General features: G+C 44.0%; 1 protein-coding gene across 18 annotated transcripts in view; it reads right to left on the bottom strand.

The window, feature by feature from the left end:
• The window catches only part of CELF2 (CUGBP Elav-like family member 2), a 618,606-nt gene that overhangs the window by 146,466 nt on the left and 450,960 nt on the right, over positions 1-21,180 (bottom strand). For 17 of the 18 annotated variants that reach the window (XM_090041759.1, XM_090041747.1, XM_090041762.1 and 14 more), the window contains one exon: positions 19,920-20,116. In XM_090041759.1, coding sequence (XP_089897885.1) covers positions 19,920-20,097 — 178 coding nt within the window. In that variant the 5' untranslated portion in view covers positions 20,098-20,116. Of the gene's footprint in view, positions 1-19,919; positions 20,117-20,282; positions 20,655-21,180 lie in introns of those variants that run through there. The other variant, XM_090041760.1, reaches the window with a different exon arrangement.

The raw sequence follows: 21,180 nt of genomic DNA, 5'->3' as shown, positions 1-21,180 counted from the left end.
CTTAATATTCAGCCGCTAAACAGACTAATCCAGTAACCTTATTAAAAGTTGATTCAAGTAACCTGAGAAGAGCTGTTTTATTTTTCTTAGGAGGCATTAGTGGAGGGTCTTCCTCTGCATGTCCAAAAAAAAGCATTAAATGCTGGCATTTTTCTGGTTTCAGGAGCCTAGAAGCAAGAGAGCCAAGTATTCAGATAACCTCCCTCTTGTGTCATTTCCAGTAATGACAACATTTCCATCTCCTTATTCTGGTCATCAAAACCTTCACATCAGCTTTCTCTGCCTTATTCTGCTCTAATACCCAAAGTTGCACGGAGGTGTTTAGCCATTAGTCTGCAGCCAAGCGAAAGGGTGGTGACTAACTGGTTCACAGAGGTAGGACCATTTGTAGGTTTGATAGTTTCATTTGTATGAAATTTGGTCTGAACAGAGAAAACTTTGGTCTGAACAGAGTCTTATGCCATTCATTACCTGGACTAGCCATTTACTCCAAGGTCATTCCAGGTATTAACCATCTTGTTTATCTTAACTGGTCAAATCAATCCACTTATTTCCTCTCTCAGCAGCGTCCCCTTGCCTGATTTCTTTCCCTTCTATATAAAAACTTTTTTCTGCCTGTCCAGTTCTAGCATCTGATGAAACAGTTTGTTGACTATGAAAGCTCATGGCCCATTACCTTTAACTAAAAGTTGGAAAATCACCCTTTTTGCTTATGTCCAGTTGGATAATTATAGAAGGGGGCCTATCTTGCCTTTGTCATCAATCACCTTCCCTTTTCTTATTCCCTCCCTAGTGACCATCATGGGATTTTATTTTATTTTACTTTTTTACACCTTGACTAAAATTTAGGCCTTGTTTTGCAGTTGAAGGGAGGCTGGATGCCTTTCTGGCAGAGCTTGGCACAGAAACAAAGACCCTAAGGTGCTTCTAGGAAAGAGGCACACAACCCAAACTCTGGAGATCAGGGCAGTACTCTACGTTCGGCTACAGACGTCTTCTGTAACATTCAGCAAGTCGTTGCTCTGTGTTTCAGCTCATCATCAGGAAAGTGAGCAGAAAGCAGGGCAGGGTGGCACTTTAGAATAACTGGTTAGGAGGGACATACGTTTCTCAGGGGGACTGCTTACTTTGTCAGATGCTATGAATCTAGAAAGCAGGAATACTCCTGCTGCAGAGAAGCCTGGATACCAGCAGAAGTCCAGCCGAGGCAGCATACACATCTACGTGGACTAACGCAGCCTGCTTTTCAGGCAGATTTGCAGCCCACCCTGAACTCTTGGCTATTTAAAGCTAAATGAAGGTGAGATTACACGTTAGAATTAAATCATGTCAAAAGCACTTCAAACACGAATGATTGCACATTAAAGCTTGCTAACAAGTGTTAAGTGCTCTCCAGGTATCTTAAAGTCATGTCACTTTGGCAAGGATTGTCTTTTGGCTGAGCTACCCAGCTTGAGTTAAGTTAACATCTCGCTGTTCACCTGCAACGAAACCATCCATTTGTGGTCATCCAGTATCCCAGGAGGCATTGCTTCCAGGTAGACTAGCTATTATCCAAGACTCTACAACCCCTTACATTCCATTGGTTCACAGACTGCATCCCTGCCCCAACTGGCACCACTACCCTGGACTGCCCCATTGCCATCCTGATCACCTCCCAAATAACCCCCGTCTCCCCCACTGGCTCCTTCATTCAGGGATCGCTGCCCTGTCACCCTGACCCGCCTGAGAGTGGAAGCAGTGATAGCAAGGCAGGGGTCCCCTTCCCTGCTTGCTCCTGGGCTCTGTACAGTCTGCATCACCATCATGCTCTTGGATACAGCCCTGTGGCTGAAGGAGCTGAGGAGTTGCTGAGCAGCTGTGGGCTCCAACAGAGGCCAGATCCAAGCACATGGGGGCAGTGCTGGCTGCAGGGAGCCCAGGACCAGGCAGGAAGGGGGAACTAACTCCCCATTCACTGCTGCTGCTTTCAAGCTTTATAGACAATAAATTCATATATGCCACAAAAAAGGAGCTGAGATGGAGCATTCTGTATTTCAGGGAGGCCTTTCAGATGCATAATGTCAATGTAAAAGGGACTAACATGCCACACAGCCCTTGGGAAGCTCTTTTTAAAACAGCAGCAAGAACAAAAAAACCTACATAAGCATAAGGGAAAGCGTAGCCATATACTATCTGAATTTATCCCATGAATAATTATAATGGGTGTCCATCCATACATGTGCATGTAACATTAAATTCTCAAAAAATAAAGCACAATACCCTAGACATCACAGCTTACCAGAATGCTACCACGGTGTTTTTAGCCATTGCTATAATGGAAGATTTATTGAGTCGTTTCTTAAATGAAGCAAATGCCTGTCACAATTCCGATGGACTTTACCTCTTTGCAGTATTGGATATTACATATGCATGCTATCTATACTGGCATCTCTTTTGCAAACTACGATCAAAACTATTTTCTCAGTGAAAACCCAATAATGAATTTTTTGAAGGACATAAATAATTTCCTGCAATAGACATTAATTAACTTGTGCACTTTCTCTATATATTTTTAACAAAGAGCACACTGTACCCCCGTTCAATGGCATGCCTTACTAATTGTAACAGAATGCCAACTGCGTGCAAAAACAAGGGTGAATGAAGTCAGGAGTGAAATGCGGATTATTAAAATGTTGGATGCGTAGGTTAATAGCAGCTTTTACCATTTGATTTGGCCTGCAATATAGAAAGTAACTTTAGAAACTATTTCACTGTTTTGCTGTTTGTATAAAAGAGCTGATTGTAACTGAAGAAAGAGTCTTCATTACAAACACGTTGTCTCTTTTATTTTAAATTTCAATTTTGGCATTTGTTCTAGTCAAGGCAGATCATAATTAAAAAAAAAATTCATCCCCTTTGGCAAACATTAAATAACACTATTACTGTAAAACACACCAACGATTAAATGATGTTTCTGTCATGTTAATTTTCTTGGGACAAATCTTTTGAAGGGGATTAAATCATATTCTTAATGGCTAGAGCAGGATAGCAGGAAGACAGGGCTCAGTCAACAGCTTTTGCAAACTACACTGACTCAAGCATCCTTGTATAAAAGTCGCTTTATCTCCATGTCTCTGAACTTTCCTGTTTATGCAGTGGGAATATGGCATCACTACTTCCCTGTAACTCTGCTTCTATGGATATCTTCCAGGATTTGCTATCATACCCTGGGACCTTAGAATGATGCAAGGCTGTATTCTGAGCCAAGGCATCAGATTTTTGCACCTTGGGCAAGGTGTACTGCCACTATAGGATGTAGCCTGCTCTGTGAGCTAATTAGCATGTCTGCCTTGAGCATGCTCAGAGCAAATCCTGTCTTAGAGTGCCTATGCATGAGCAGCAAGGCTGCTCCATCGTGCTGTAATTACAGCAGGTCGGAGCAGACTTGATTAATTGTGTCTGCATCTGGCATCTTGTGTATCAGCACCCCTGCACTTAAAAATGGTGGCAGGGGTGCTTTAACTAAAGATTCTTTGACGAGCTTTAGTTAAAGTGCCCCTACTGCTATTTTTAAGCATGGGGACAGTGATGCACGAGACACTCTGGGTGCTTCAATTAGAATAGCACTGGGAACTGCTGTAATTAAAATGCCTTCCCCCCACCCCCCACCACTCCCAGAGCATGTCTATAAATGTCTTTGGATGCTTGACACCCACTATGAGTAGATTTGCTTCCCCATTGCAGGTAACATGGCCCCGTTCAGAGGCACAGCCAGCTCATTCAGTGCTCGGGGTGGTGAGGCAGGAGACAGTAGGGGGTATGCCGACCACTATAGATGGTGGGGGGGACGAGGGATAGGCAAATCCCTTGGCTGCCTGCACACTGGATGCGGCAGCTGCTGCTGCCATTGCTGTAGCAGCACTGGCTGGGTGGCAGCAGCCCCATGGCATGGACTCTGGGAAGGGCTCCTGGTGCTCTGTTCACTCCCCCCACCTCAGATATGCTTTTTGGCTTAGGGATAGGACAAAAAATACTGGAGGGGAGGTGGGGAAAGCACCATTTCACTCTCCCCACTCACTCTGCTCCTCATTACAGTGCTGGGTATGGGGCTTTGCTGCTTGGCTCCTATGGCCAGGTTAATGGAGTGCTACTGGCAAGTCAGTTAGCTTGGTTTCCAGTGGGAAGCTGGGATGATTATGCTCCTGCCCTCTGCAAGCAGCTTTAAGACGTTCAGTGGGGATACATTATTATTATTATTATTACTAGCACTCTGAAACTACCAAGCAGGACTGTGCCCCCCATGCTGGGCACCAGGGTGTAACAAGCAGTTTCTGTGCCCTGCATAGCAGCAATGGCTGGGGCAGTGGTGGTGGCTGGGTCAGCACCATTCTTGAAGCCTCTCAAAATTGGTGGCCAGGGCTAGTGCCCTGATTGGTCCTGCTGGGCACTACACAAACACATCGGCTGGTGGCCTGCTTGCTAGTCTGTAATGTGGTTTCTTTGCCTGTTGTTGGTACCTGTGCTAGCTATGAGCTATACGAATTTGGTTTGCTACATAAATACCAAATCCAAGTGCCTGTGTGTGATCCTATTTCACCCTGGTTGAGTCCATGAAAAACAGTTAACACAAAAGGCAGATGGCTTCTCTTCTGCCCTGCTTCTTTTTTCGTAACTCAGCCTTAAGGGTAAAATGATGGTGCATTATGCTGTGTAGAGGCATTAATGAATTTTCAGGACTCAAACAGGATAGAACAGAATTGAACTTGGGCATCATAGGCTGCAAAGAGATGTCATGTCTTATCTCAGGACAAAGTATATTCACACAGATGTCCATATCTGTTGTCCTGGGATAGATCCTAAAAAAAGTTTCCCAAATCAGAGGTAGTAAGAGTTTATCTTGGGAAGCTACGGAGTACATCTACACAGTTATCCCAAGGAAATATTGCTACATTGCTCTAATTTAGCCCTAACAGTTAAAATACATTCTCAGCTTTAAACTTCTGCTTAAAATCATCCTTATTTAGCAAAACAATTAAGCACATGCTTAACTTCAAGCATTTACCTATGGCATTAGAACAAAGCCTGTGCTTCGGTGCTTGGATGAACTGGGGCCTTGAAAAGCTAAATATTATTTTTTAGTGGTAAGGAGAACTGGCAACACACTAGATAGAGCATTTGATAGTAAGTAACATTAATTTAATTAAATGCTCTTACAATAGACTCTCTCCAGCTAATGCAGTTTACAGTGAAATTTTTGCTTGCACTCATTTAAATATAATTACTGCACTTATCTTGTCATGATGAAATTTCTGAAGGTTACTTGCACGGCACATATGTAAACCTGCAAGCTATGCTGACCTTTAGTTGTAAGATTTTTTTTTAGACCGCTCACACTGCAGCATCAAAATAATAATAATTTTCTCCCAGCTCAAAGATCCTGAAGGACAAACTAATAAGCAGCAACGCACAGGCACGGACACAGCTGTGCTAAGCAGTCATTTAGGACAGGAAGTGAAGAAAAGTCCAGCAGCCAATCAAAATGATGCGAAAGTTCAGGCAGGTAGGCAGAAGAGAAAGCCAAAAATTTGGCGAGAATACTATAGCTCATTCTTCATACCCTGCTTAAAAGATACTCAACATCTCATTTTAAAAGGAAGCATCTATAGCAACAGCGCTGCCCCCAGTATCATTCGGGGTTATGGGCTGCAACCTGGCTTAGAAGGAAGACTAAGCTGATGATGCATAATCCACCCCTTTATACAATACTCTTGGGACTTCTTGATAGGGGGCTCATACAAGCACTAACATAGCCCAATTCTTTGAAGACTGGATAACTGCTGATATTGATATGACTGGTTCTTCCCCCTCCTTTCTGCCCCAGCAGTGGGATGCATGAACACTTTTACAGGGGTGTAGGTTGTAGCCGTGTTGGACTAAGGACATAGACAAGGTTCTTTGGGTAAATCTGATATCTTTTATTAGGCCAACTCAAATAGTTGGTTTCCATCTATTTGAGTTGGTCTAATAAAAGACATCAGATTTACCGAAGAACCTTGTCTGAATACTTTTAGGCATGCGACTTGCCTAAATATATCAAACGCTATATAATTTGATTTTAAGGAGAGTTATATGGATGGGCATAAAATAAAGCACTGTTGAGCATTCATTATGTAACTGAACATGTCAAAATATTCTGCTGTTCTGCCGTGGACATTTAATATGCCTTTCAGGCCTCTTTCTAAGAAAAAAAACTGAGTCACCAGGTTTTAAAGGGGCATAAAATAACCGACAATGCCCTTGAATAAAGATCTGCTTAGATCTTTACTGCTTAGATCACTTTCTCTTTAACAAAGTGGAAGGAACAGCATATTTTGGGCTGGCCCAGCAGTCTACAAGCAGCATGATCAGGGTAAAATGTGGATGGAGCTCAGTATCCAAGCTCTCATGGCTGGCAGCATTGGCTGTGTCATGGGGGTGGAACATAAAACTTTAAGGGTGGAAGCAACCTGTCAGAAAACTCAACCTCAATCCTGTCTTTGGGATGTTGCAGAGGAAAGTCTTGCCTATCACTCTGTGGCCGGATGGCCGTTTGCAAGGATGCGAATGCTGGTGGTGGAAAAATATTACGGAAGAAATGGGAAAAGTTTGTTTGGTCATCCAGGCTGGTGAATAATTGTTCCTTGTAGTTTTGAGGGAGGAGAGAGAATCCAGCCATTTCCCTACCTCCATTTACTTAAAGGAATTTAAACATTCAATTTGCTATGAAATACCCAAGAGGTTTCTTACAGTTCCTGTTGCACACAATAGCTGACATCAGTGGAGAACGTAGAACCGCTAAGCATTTTAAACTGCTAAATAAAGAGTGGAATAGAACAGGTTATCATTCAGAACTAAAATTTTCCCCTCCACAGAGAGTTCCCTACATGCTCTGGTGAAGTGAATTAAAATTGACACTGAGAAAAATCTAATTGAACCAGAGACAACACAACATTCTTCACTATAGAAACTCAAGCCCCAGCGGAATTGCTCAGGTTAATATAGTCCATTTTAAAACAACAATGATTTTTATATCCCATGATCAGCAAACAAAAAAAGAAAAGCTCTTGCTTAAAACTCATGCTTTAAAATGGAGAGGAAATGGTAAGAGCTAGGGAATGGGAGCTAGCATTTCCTTGATTCCTATCCCACGACGGATAATAGCGCTTCTGCCTCTTGAAGGGCATTTAACAGAGGGGGATGCTAACTCTAATCTCACTTGGGTGGTACTAGCATTTATTAATATTAAAAGGAGTAATGTTTTGAGAACTAAGAATAGAAACTGAGACAGTCTGATCCAGGTGCTAGAGCAAAATGGACAAGGAGTCAGGAGAGAAACGTCCAATTCCCTTTCTGACCGAGGGCTCCTCTACGTTACAGGGCTGCTGCCATCACCAGGGCTGCTGCTACCACAGCCTTGCTGGCATAGGCCCATGGTGGAGTTATGGCATATGCCATGGTTTTTTACCTCCCTGAGCAACTTCAGCCAAAGCCCACTTCTATTCCCATAGCCATAGACAAAATGCGTTGACAGTGGGGGGACAAAACTTGGCATTGCTGCCACCGCTGCTGCTGGGCTGCAGCCCTGTGCCCTGCATCCCACTGTTGGTGCAGAGATGGGGGGTGGGGAGGGGCATGTTCCCACCACATTACTTATGGTCAGAGTTGCTTGCAGACCTGTTTTTTGCCAGCATAGCTAAATCAGGGAGGGGGGTGTGATCTATCCATACTCCTGGCCAAAACAACTATACTGACAAAACTTTGCAGTGCAGACCAAACCACGGTGCCTTTTGGCCAGTCCCTACACCTGTCTAACCTCATTTCTCCCATTCTGGGCAATTTCATTTAATGCTCTCCCTTTGTTCTCCCTTTAGGAAGCATTTTGATATCTAGGCATGGTGAAAGCTAGTATTACTGATCTTCAATATACCATCTACAGTCAACTATTATTAAAAGAAAAATGATCTTCAGGCTGGTATAATACATGAATCTCCTTTATTCTTCTTCATAGTTCCCCATACCTAGAGGTGCAGCTGGAAGCATAATGTCTTGATCTCCCAGAAGAAGAGTTCAATTATTTCTTGAAATATAAATTCAGCCAGTTCAGTAAGGCAATAAGAGACCTTGTTTATGGCACACAAATATCTCCCTCTCTATTTACAGCCTTCTGAAAGAAAAGAGCCCGACTCAGAAATGTTAGTTATTGTAAATTAAAACCACAATGCAGTAGAAAGTTTCTTTCTCCCTCCAAATAATAATGAATTTATGCACCACAGAGTTTAATCTGCAGAGTGAAAGTCTGACATGTCCCACTTAAAAGTGTGTACTACTCATGGGCATAGATTAGACAGTAATTAGGTGCAGTGAAAACCTGAAAAGATCTACTGGAAATGTTAGGTTTTAATTTATGCACCAGCTTTTCTCAAAGTGTTTTTAAAAGAAATTAGAAAGACCTAGATTCTTGTAAATGTCTCCTTCTCCGAGATGGATGGTTCAGGGGATTAATTTGGGATATGCAGCTGTTCACCTAGAGGTCACGGGTTTGAGTTCAGCCCAACCCAGACATAGGAGACACTGAATGATTTTACCACTAGGAAGCTGTTTGGTGTGCTGTGAAATAAGCTTGTAGTTGTAAACCATTACATCCCTGAGCACCGTCTACTTTACAATAAGCAACCCTATAGCTGACATTGACTGTTTCCCTCCCTGACATCCTTAGCAGGGAGGCCAAAGACTGAATGGGCTCACGAGACTGAACAACCCACATCGATGGTTCCCCATTATGCCATGCTGGAACTTGGCTTGGGAGGGGGAAACAAAACCCAGTGGTAAAATAGGTTACAACAGGATCCCATGTAACACAGCTAAAACAATTCAGGGCAGTAAATTGACTTGAAAAGCACACACATACAATGTCATATTTCAGTACAATAAAGAAGGGGATCTGCCCTCTAACCTCCTTGTGGGCTTTGGATTTTCTGTCAAGATTTGGGAAATTTGGCACAGTTAGCAGCGGCCTTAGGGGAGGGCAAACCGGACAACTGCCTGGGGCCCCAAAATTTTACAACAATTTTTGGGGGGGGGGGGTGAAGTTTTTGCAAGGAGGTGGCTCCATTTGCATTTTAACACTCGACTATTTATCTAATTCCCCAAAAGAATATTAAAAAGACCCACAACTGTGGTAGGTTACTATTTACCTGAGTAGTTCTAAGGGACCGCAAATTAATCTCTTGCCCAGGGCCCCAACAACCCTAAGGCCACCACTAGACCCGGTCTTTATGCTACAAGATCTTCTGTCATTCACAGTTTTTATATGGTCACTGTTCTTCCTGCATAAAACCAATAGTACTACCGAGTTGTGTCTTGCATTTCATGGAGTCTGACATTTCTCCACTTTCCAGATCAAACGCTTATTTGAGGCAGGGTCTTTATTTTCATTTTTGGTTAAGTTTTTATTAAATTTGCATTCTTATGGCTGGTAGAGGCTGAGGGGTAGATAAGAGTATTTGTACTCTAGGGTGTGATTCTTGTGGTGGAAGCCATTTTAAATATGGACGTTCCACACAATTAGAATATGGGGTCCCTAGAGGATGTGCTTCCTTCACCATTATATGAAGACAGCAATCTGATTTGCACATTGTTCAGAAATTCTGAGTGAAACACAGGCTATTACAGACGACAGATTATTTTTTTCATACAGGATTCCTCTTGTGTTATGCTGCTGTCCTTTAACAGATGCACGAGAACACACAACCCAATGCATTTCTTAGTCTAAAAATGTTGTGCCTTTTCTCATTTAGCAGCAAAAGCAGGAACAAGAAAAACCTTACAGCCTGAAGACAAGTCACAAAGACACAGAAACTTATCAACAGGAGGTTGAACATGCAACTATAGCAGCTGTCACAAATCCAGTATGCACAATACTTTGCATTATTAGAAGAGCAGCACATTTAAAAAATGGTAAGCCTCCAAATTTGAAAACATTTAGGCATATAATGACTTTATGCCCCAACATTTCTCCATTGACAAACTTGTATCACTTAAATACCATATTTACTCAAATCCAAGATAAGGATTTCTCCCCATTCAACACAGGGGGAAAGTCCCCCCATCTTGGATTCGAGTGCAAGGTAGCGGGGGAAAGGCGGCTGCTGTGGTTGTGGCTTGACCTGGGCTCACAGTTGGAGCTGCCACCTCTGCTCCTGCACCATCTCCAGTCCACCCTCCACCCCAGCTGCCACTTATCTTGAGTCATGGCCCAGGCTCCGACTCTGACCCATGGACCAAGGTTAGGGTCAGCATGTGCCTCATGTCCCCAGCCAGACCCAGACCTAGAACCACAACTCAGGGGAAGCAGCAGTGGCATGGAGGGAGGAGGGGGAAGGAGGGATGAAAGGGTGGGGGGCAAGCGGCAGGAGAGGGCAGGCATGGGGGGAGCCAAAAGCGTACGGGGCAAGAGCAGGAGTGGGAGGTGCAGGTGTACAGGGCGGGGGCAGGGGCTCCTCGACTCCCCTGCCATCTGCCTCCCCCTATGTTCCCTTCTGCAGCAGTGGGGGTTGAGGACGAATTTAAGATGACCCCCCCCGATAATGAGATTCTATACACGGAAAATTATAACAAATAAGTTATTAAACTTTCCAGAGGACAGCATCTAATTACGGGTCGTTGTTTCAAATTCAGTTGGGTTGGATTTGAGTTAATACAGTATTTGCAGGACAGAGGATCAAGTGGGGGCTCCTATACTTGTTACAATTTATGCCTTTTGATTAAGCCGTGAATTTCACTCAACCGGGGCAACGAAACTAGACTGGTTGTTTCCCAGTTTTTGAACACTCCCTTCCCATTCATGGCCTCGTGAGCTAACATTATCCTTTTGTATCCATGAAAAACACGGCTAATCGTGTGACGGTTTTTGTCTAGATGTTCCTCACACAAACGCTGGATTTGGCATCGGCAAGGTCTATTTCAACTGCAGAGAGGGTAGGGTTTCGCTACTCTTTTTCTTTATCTGTGCACCTTTTCCCAGTTCGACCTCAGTTGGAAGGAACTATAATTTTAGCATTCTAATAGTTCTCCTACAATAACCTGCAATTGATTTTAGAAGTAGCTGGCAACTGAGCCACTTCTTTTCTTTATGAGAAAGGACTCAGTTTAATAACAAGTTCCACCCCCCCACCCTTGACTTTTCCCTTTAGAAATATCAGAATTATTAAGCCTGATATTTTCCATATTTTTCTGGATTTACTGGAGAAATTGATCTCCAAAAATAAATCAGCATGCATCTCTCTCCCTTATTTGAAGAGGCAGGTTCCTTAGTGTAGACTTCCTTTCTCCTGAAAGTTTATTAAACATTAGAGTTACATAGTTGTTAGCAAAACCAAAGTTTTAAAGTCTGATGGAGACATGTTTCCCCGTGAAGAGCTGGTCCATACACGGGTTTCACTGTTGTGATTTAGAAACCAATAAAACCATAGCACAACCCCTTAGTGCTGATGCAGTTACAAGTGTGCTTGTATCAGGAGATATTTTTAAAAAATATTTTCAAGAAGCTGAAATGTTTAGTTCAGTGTAGTTAAATTGGTACCAGAGAAGACCCCGGAGTGGTTGACACTCTCTCACCCAAGATGCACTATTATGTTGATCTATCTTTACACTGTAGTAATACACAGAAGCCCCAGCATTTGACTGGGATCCCACTGTGTAAGGCATTGAACCAAAAAAAAAAAAGTCAAAAATCTTAATTTTGCTTCCTTCTCTATTCATTTACAGGGACCCAAATTGAACAAGAGTTGAATTTTGAAGGGAAAACCCCCCAAAATGAAACCTCTTATAGGCTATCTTCACAGACTAATTGCCAGCACAAATGATACAACCTTCCTTTCTCTACTATTTCCCCTTATAGGTCAACTTAACAATAAAACCCCCCCTCTCATTTTACAATAAATCCATGATCTGTGGTAGCTAAAATGCACTCTTTGTCAGGTGGCTTTGTTTTGGTGTATTTTAGTTTTGAGCTCATTCTCTTCCTTGCAATAATCGATGACTGGGTTTTTTGGCGAGGCGGACCCTTTGGGATGAGAAATTATTCTTGTCTACCCCTTGGTTTCAAAACAATGCAAAATATCACAGGTCAGAAAACAAGCCAGACACTTTTCCAGTTGCACACAGCCAGCCAAGCAGGAGCTGTGTCCATAATGCACTTGGCATGCAATCCAGTTTGGATACAGAGTAATGAAACCTTTCCTGGTACACAGAGGCAGCACTAACGTTACGTGATGTTCCCTGTACCAAAATGCATCCCTTTGAAATGCTACTGGCAGAAGCGAGAAGTTTCTGCAAGAACTTTCCTTCATCCCACTGGTGGAAGAAAGTCCTCCTCTCTGCATGGGAGGAAAAGAAGTTTGGTTTAAACACACTTTTTTGCCTGCAGTTTCTATATCTTAAGTCAATGCTGTGTAGTCCCAGGGTTTAATATTAATTGAAAGAGCTGATCTGTTTCTACCCTCACGGTGCACTTCAGCATATTGCAAACACTTCAATCATATTCCCTTGCAACTTTTTTCTTCCTAAGCCTAGTACAACCTGGTATCTTTCCATATTTTCCCCCTTCTTCTCTTTCTTGTAAGTCAATGCTCCAGCCCCTTTTCAAGTTAACCTTCTCAGACCTTTCACCATAGGTTAACCATTCCAGGCCTTTAATGATTCATGTCGCTCTCTTCTGGACCTCTGCCCCTTTCTCTAGAAAGAAGCTTAATATTGGGAACAGTAGTTTAAACATGATCAAAACCTTTGCTTTTTTAGTGTTACAATATTTCCTTGGAAGTTCTATTCTGTGCTTCCCATTTATCCAGCTTCATCTTGTCAGTGCCTTTTTGACCAAAGGCATGAAAATGCATCATGCTAGTCTTTTATGACATCCCTTCAGACTTCAAAATCCTTCTCCTGTGCTTGAATCTGCAAAAATGTATTTAGTTTAACTATACTTTGTCCTGAACCTCAAATTTGCTCTTGTTACTTCTGGGTCATTTTATCCAGCTGGACTCCTTTGTATCTGATCACTTTCTTTTTGTTATTTGCCAGTTCTTTCCCCATCCAATCTATTCTGTATTATCCAAAAAACTTGGAGTACATATTAGTGGTACTTTCTGTCAAAGTCATTTACATAGAGAGTGAAAAAGTATCGATCTCCAATACCAATCCCAGTGGTTCTCCAATCATCCTCCTGTTTTTTCCCTGACCCATAACCTTTCCCCAGTCTAATCTGCCCTCGATCATCTCTCCAACTCCTTTCTCCATTTGAAAATGGGCCCTTCTCTGTTTTCCTGGCAACCTTATGTATTAGTTTCCAGTGTGACACTGTGTGAAATGCCCCTGGGAAATCCAAGCTGATTATATACACAATTTCACACCTGTCCCCCTTCTGAGAAACCTCTTTAAAAACTCTAGCAGATTTGTCCAAGAAGAATTACCTTTAAAAAGAAGGATGAGCTCCCCTATAAAGTATATTTTAAATATTACTTTTGGATGTTTCATTTCTAAACTTTTGCGGAGCCTTCAATTCCAGAATTTTACATAGATTATGTGTAAGAGTCAGAAGCTGCAGAATCAAGGTTGCAAAATTTGATCATAATTCTAGACCCCTTGGGCATTTTCCTAAAAATATGACCTGTTTTCATATCATTATCTATTATACAAAATATAGTGCTTATATAGTATTATCTCAGAGTGTATAACATTTCCCCACCCCCCCACACTTAGTAGAAGAAATATTAATTTCTGGCAAAAATTGTTATACATTCTTGTCAAGTGTTATAAGCTTTAAAGGAGTTAGAGTGGAGTACAATATTAATACCTGCAGGTACATAAGCCTCAATGAGCTATTCAAAGCACACACAGACACACACACACTAGCTGGAGAAGTGTGTGCACCTACACACACACGACATGACACAACGCACACATGCGCATCCATACAGTGAATGGAGAGGTGCAAATGCCTGAATGTTTCAACGGTTGGCATATGATGAGAGAATATGATTCTCATCAGTGAAATGAAAGAGCTCTTTGGATGGAAAAGTATCTGATTAACAAAAAGTTGCACAGGTTGAGGACAAATAACAGAATAGGACATAAATGTATATCCCATATGGGATACCGGAGGCAGAATATTGAAGATGACACTTGGCTTAACACCTGGATAAGTCCCACTAGATCTTCAATGTCCACACCTGGTCAATAAGGGGCCTCTAAGGCCTCATGTCATAAGAAAAATGAAGTGTACTTTAACAGACTTCGCTAAAGTGAGCCAAGCCTTGCTTTCTATCAGCCTGCCTTCTGCCTTCTCCAACTTCAGCTACGTAGAACTGGCAAGCAATACAAAAAACTAGGAGACAAGTGAACTAGGACATTCATAGTTAGAGGGTGAAAAGACAGTGTAATGACAGCAGAGGAGAAAAAACCAGCCTGTGGTTATTTCTGACATAGCTGAAAGAGGCTCAGGCTCCAGCCTCACAAACAGCTCATCAGAGACACATCCTGCCCAGACCGGAGGAGCCCCTTCAGCCAAGCTGACAGAAACAGAGCCCTAGTCTACCAGGAGCAAAGTCTTTCTAAAAAGCAACTTTGTACAATGCTAAGATAGAGTGCATTTAAACTGATGGACCAGTCCAAGCACCTTTGCAATTCATGACTTGCAGGATGCCAGGAAATTCTCTCGATGTTGTTCTGTCCGGATGAATATCCATGCCCTTGCAATGGAAAACCTGAAGCCAGTAGCATAACTTGGGGTGCGAAAAGAGGGCAAGATTTCTGGGCACTGGCTTGTGGGGGGTGCCCTGAAGATTTAAAGGGGGCATCTTCTTATAGACTAGTATTGTGCTTGCCTGTTCTGATTAGTGTTTCCTAAATCTGCTGGGCACTCTCGCATTGCTTCCTCCCTTGGTCCCCTCTGCCTGCTGCTCTGGCATGTATTATTCATTCCTAACTGTTTCTCCGAAACCCCCTCTGCACTGCCCCACTCTGTACCCCAGTCCCTCACCCTTGTTGCTAAATTTGGCTTTTTAAATTCTTGGTACACGGTGATATGCCAAGCAGACTTCATTTCCTGGCAGCCCTTGCTGTGGTGGCTCCTTCTGGCTGCCTGCCCCACTGCCTGGGCACCCCTGTCCATTTGCCCTGCATCCACCACTAGGGACAGGACCCACACAGGCAGGGCATGCAGCCAGACGGCTGGGATGGGGCCACAGCTGGGAGCAAAATGGGCAGCTGGGGCTGGGGAGAGCCTGGGATCTTGGGACAGTGACAGCGCAGGGCCGAGCTGCAATCTGCAACCTGTACACCCCTGCGACGAGCGTGGCTCCTATGGGCAGTGGTGTGCAGGGAGTGAATTGCAGCTCTGCTCTGGCCCTGGTCCCATGTTGTCACTGCCCCAAGATCTGGGGTCTAGCAAGCCTTGCCCACTCACTGCACTCTCAACTGCAGCCTCATTCCAGCTGTCTGTCCGCACGCCCTGCCTGCGTGGGTCCTGCCCCCGGCGGTGGGTGTAGGAAGCAGGGGTTTGGGTGCGTGGGCAGTAGGGCTGGGTCAAGCAGGGGCAAGCAAGTGAGCTGCTGCTGCCAGGAAATGGAGTCCAGCCATAGGCCGGATACCACTGCAGAGGACAGTGGTATACAGTGTACAGAGGACAGTGTATACCTCTTGTATAGGGCACTGCAGAGGTGGTGGGCTATGGCACTGCAGAGGTGGAAAGGAGGGGACACATCACCAGAGCAGGTAGAAGGGACCATCAGAGGCACATGAGTGTGGCCACCAGCTTTGCAGGATTGCAGATCTTACTTGTTATGCCTTTGCCCAGAGCTGTTTGATTATCAGAGCTAACCTTACAAGACACATTGTCCCATAAGACTCTAGGAAATGCAGAGAGATTTCAGGTAGCTACCAACCTGTATTCCAGCACACCCATCTTGATTAATGGGAATTTGTGTGTTTTCCCATGTGCGAGTTGTCTAAAAGCACTGATTTTGATCATCTCCCACAATATGAAGATGAGTCTAAAGCTGGTCCCCTAAAGTGTTTCCCACATATTCTTGATGCTGATATGACTATTACAGATACCACTGGTATGTAAAAAAGGGCTTTTTCAGTTTTAAAAAAAATTTTCTGTCAGGCAAAGGATCCTTTGTATCCTCACTTGTAAATGTAACTCCTATTCCTAAAAGAGAGGAAACCACAAAAGACTGAATGGGAATGGAGATAGATCTTGACACCTCATAGGTGATTTCCATGGATGAATCTCACTGATAATATAGCTGGCTGCTGTATCATGAAAGCTGAAGTCTGTAGGTTTGTCTATGACCAAATTCATTTAAAACAAAACAAGAAGGAAGTGGCATATCATTTGCCTGTGCCCCTGGTGAGAAAGAAAGCCAAAGAAAAGACCAGCATTCAAAGAGGGGGACTGATACAGTCTTGATAATTGGTCTATACAGATTTGCATGGCCTGCACTTAATCTTCATACCTTCAGGTTCACTGACGGACAGGTGATAAATAATAGGAAACATCACAGGAATACAGATCAATGAGCTTCTCTTTGTCTCCCCACAATGTCATCCTTACTTCATCTGCAGCTTAGAAGAAAAGTGCTTCTGTGGGACAGGAATCAGGTTTTCAAAGAGCCAGCCTCAAAGTTCAGCATTCTGGTGGTTTAAGTTAAGTAGGAGTTTACTCATCCATATCAGCCTTGACTTTGGTAAATCCAGTTGCGTGACCTCTTAATACTGTCTTCTATCCAGCATTAGAGATAAAGACACACAGTCAGAACACAGCACTAACTCAGTAGGGGTCTCTGCTGAGATGCATTGTCACCGCTTTGTCAGAAAACATATAAAGCTGAGGGTGGAAGGACTACACAGATATTCTGCAAGAAGAAAAGGCTTCAGGTGTTATGGGTACCGAAGCATGAGGCTGATTCAGGCTGGGATATGAACATTATTAGGTGTGTCTACACATGCCAATCTGCAATCAGATGGATTGCAGATTGGCTGAAGGGTCGTACTCAGAGGGTGGTGGTGGACGGGACATATTTGACCTGGGGAGAAGTGGGCAGCAGAGTCCCCCAGGGCTTGGTCCTGGGGCCCGCGCTGTTCAATCTCTTTATCAGCGATTTGGACAATGGGGTGAATAGCAACCTGTTTAAATTTGCTGATGATACCCAGATTTGGGGTGAGGTGAGCACACTAGTAGGGAGGGAAAGACTGGAGCAAGACATGGATAGGTTACAGGGGTGGGCTAACATAAACAGGATGCGTTTCAATACTGACAAGTGCAGGGTGCGGCACTTGGGCAGTAGTAACCAGCAGCACACTTATGAGATGGGAAACTCCCTTCTTGAGAGCACAGAGGCGGAAAGGGATCTTGGAGTCATTATTGACTCCAAGATGAACATGGGCCGACAATACGAGGTCACGGCTGGCAGGGCTAACTGGACCTCGTCGTGCATCCACAGATGCGTCTCAAGCAGGTCCAAGGAGGTGATCCTCCCCCTCTATGCAGCACTGGTCAGGCCACAGCTGGAGTACTGCGTCCAGTTCTGGGTGCCCCACTTCAGGAGGGATGTGGACACCATTGAGAGGGTCCAGAGGAGGCTACTCGCATGATCCGGGGACAACAGGGCAGACCCTGCAATGAGAGACTGCGGGACCTGAACCTGTTCAGCCTTCACAAGAGAAGGCTGCGGGGGGACTTGGTGACCATCTATAAACTCACATGGGGGGATCAGAAGGGTTTGGGAGAGACCTTGTTTCCCTAGCCCCCCCGGCATAACAAGGAATAATGGCCACAAGTTGTTGGAGAGGAGGTTTAGATTAGACATCCGTAAGAACTACTTCACGGTCAGGGCAGCTAGGATCTGGAACCAACTTCCAAGAGAAGTGGTGCTGGCTCCTACCCTGGGGGTCTTTAAGAGGAGGCTTGGTGCCTACCTGGCTGGGATCATTTGAGCCCGGTTTTTCTCCTGCCCAGGCCGGGGGTCGGACTTGAAGATCTACAAGGTCCCTTCCGACCCCACTTCTATGATTCTTGCCATTAGAGGGCAGCAATAAACTGTGGAGCTTATTGCTCTACAGTTTATTGCTCCCGGGAAGCTCCCAGGTGCATGATTTACATGTGCACCCAGAGCGTAGCACACTGAGCTGGGTCGCGGAAGCCATCTGGTAGGGGACCTGGGGGTTAGCTTACCAGCCCAGGGCTGCTCTGACCGGGCTTAATGTGCTGAAGCCAGGCACAAGGCCTAGCCAGCAGGCAGCCCCGAAACTGAAGCACCCTTGTGCCGCAGCCAGCTGGCTCAGTGTCTACATGTGCACTGCTGCACACACACAAAAAAACCAACTCTGCAGCAGGGTAGGCTTGTATTTACAAGTCTTGCATTTACACGTCCTATCCTGCTGCAGAGTTTGTTCATTTTGTGCACCCTAGCGGTGCATGTGCGGATGCTGAGATATTCATTGTGCAGTCAATCAGTCAACTGCCCAGTAAATGTCTTGTGTAGACACACCCGTTATGCACCTGAATAGGCTGGTGTAGACTCTTTCTATACATCTGCTCAATGCCAAGGTCAAGAGTTGTTCTGATGGGGAGTAGTAATGTATGGGGGGGAATATGAAAAGCATTAGTGATGCTACAAAGTATGAGGACAGATCAAATTGTTCTACTGGGTTACAACAGGAGTGTGTAATAGGAAGGAAAATAGGTCAAAGAGTTGTGATCAGTGTCCCAGCAGCACAGCTGCAGGATTTGACAGGAAACTCTAATCCCTGATAGATGCAATGAGAACAGAAGAAAATGGTGCATCCAAAACCCTGGATTGCTCCCAAAGGAGAGCAATCAAATCCAGATGAAATAGGAATCTTTATAGAGTGTTTCTCTACAGTGTTAGTCAGTGGCTAGCCACAAGATCACTTTCTAATGTTCTCCATAGCATGTGAACGTAAAAGGTTTTTGAAGCAGTAGTAAGGAAAGAACAAGGTTGAAAAAAAAGCATCCAGTAAATCCCAGGTCCAGGCATGGATATACATCTGGAGGGATCAAAATGTCATAAAGTACACTCTAATTATTTCTGACATTGATAATAACTTAGCACACACATTCTGGAGAAGATACAAAAATGCTTAAAAAAAAATGAAAACGGTTTTATCTGCATTAAAAAAAGGGTTCTGTGATAGATGTACAAAATATTTATCTCTTGAATTGTGCATGTATGTGTATACACACACACACACACACACACATTTATATGCATATATGCAAGGATATAGTTATGTGCACACAGAGAGAGTTCAGGGTGGATATATTACACAATGTGGGAAAGGAATACTGTCTTTTAGAGGTGTAACAGTGCTAAATCAATCCCCAATGTGACTGAAAGAAAAACAAATGTGGAAATGAGGTAGGATCACGTCTTTTATTATCTCTGAAGTGATGACACAGCAAGAGCCCGGTTCTGCCTTCTTTTCCCTTGTATCCCAAGAATTATTCCCACCTGTGGTGCTAAGAGAGGAAGTGAAAGGAGGTAGAAAATTATATTTTTCATGAGCTAATCCTGGGAAACCGGCTGCTTTGGTTTCTTTCTGCCTCTTGGCTATAATATTTTAAACAAGGACAGCACTCTTTGCTATTTTTTGCACAGTTGGACTGCTCTCTTCCAGGTATCAGGCATTTAAATTGTAATTTAAGAGGAGGAGGAAGACAGCAATCGATAGGTAGAGAGAAGTTCTCTTCCTAGGTCAACCGCATGACTCCGTACAACATGCTTTGAAACAGATGCTCCAAATGCAAGCCACTCGGCACGTAAGCACATTTTAAAACCGAAAGCCAAACGCACACGGCATTGCTACTACTACCATACCTTTGCTTTGGGGAGGGTTCTGACTCCTGTCTCGGAGAACGTTAATCTGGTAGACAGCTCCGTAAGGCTCAAAAAGTTCTTTTAGCTCTTTTTCCGACCATGAACGTGGAATCTGTCCAACAAACATCTTAATGGCATCTGGGTCTGGTTGGTCTGAGTGATCCAAAGCTCCGTTCATCTTGTTAGCTGTGCCGTTACTACAAAGTTGAACAAGAAGATTAAAAAAGACACAATTAGGAAATGAAGCAATTTTGATGCTTGGTATATGAGATGATGATGTCAGTGGGCACAAAGGGGGAATAAATCCCATGTTTAATTGATAGCATGAATATCACAAAAAAACCCCCAAAACAATGCAATTACATTTCTCACTGACTCTGGTGCTCACGGCAGACTGCTGCTTAATAGCATGATGCAAGAAAAAAGCTGCAAAACATAAGTCCCAATTTGGTCCCTCTGCATCTTAACGCAGCAGACAGTTAGGAGTAAGTGGAGGTTTCTTTACAAGACTGTTGTAAACAGGACTGCAGCGTATTCGTACAAAACTGGCTATTGGCAGAAATAAGGCAGCGCTGGTGTGTTTTGTAATAAAGTCACATGAAAGGAATATGAAACGCTTGGCAATCTGTCAGATGACTCATGCAAGTTGCCAGCGATGAATTTGCAGATTGTGTGAAGCATCCATGTGTGCATCAAATTAGTATAATATTGCCTAGTATGGAAAATACTCCGGCTATGTGGCTGGGTGCTGCCGATTAGTTGCCTACGCTTTTCAAAAGGGAATGAGAGTCTGGAGAGCTCCAGTTTAAAGCACGCTGTTTATTGCACCCTGGCACAAAGAGCACAATTCAGGAGGGGAAGGCAGGGGCAGAACGGCCTGCTTTGTTCAGAAATAAGGAAGCACGACTTCAAAAAAGTTGGGCTCCATGCAAAGAACATGAAATATTTCAAATCGCTCACGCCCTCTAAATTGCTCCCCCTCCGATTTCCAGATGTGCCGTTAAGTTCAAAACAATTGCACATTTTGCGGGGGGGGGGGGGGGGGGGGGGGGGGGGGGGGGGGGGGGGGGGGGGGGGGGGGGGGGGGGGGAGTATTTTCTTCCTTTCAAATAACTTTCAAATGGGCGGTAAAAGGAAAATTACATGTTCTGGTGTACAACTTTCCCCAAATGCTAGGGAAACAAAGCATTTCAAACGCTGAAAAGAAGTAGAACTTGGGAAACATTAGCAACTGCTGGCGAGGCAAGCCACTTAACGTCAG

Source organism: Crocodylus siamensis, chromosome 4 (genome assembly GCF_052110815.1).
Source record: "Crocodylus siamensis isolate JL-2025a chromosome 4, ASM5211081v1, whole genome shotgun sequence".
Taxonomy (NCBI): Eukaryota; Metazoa; Chordata; order Crocodylia; family Crocodylidae; genus Crocodylus; species Crocodylus siamensis.
The sequence above is the reverse complement of the archived record's forward strand: the minus strand, read 5'-3'. Positions and strand labels throughout refer to the sequence as shown.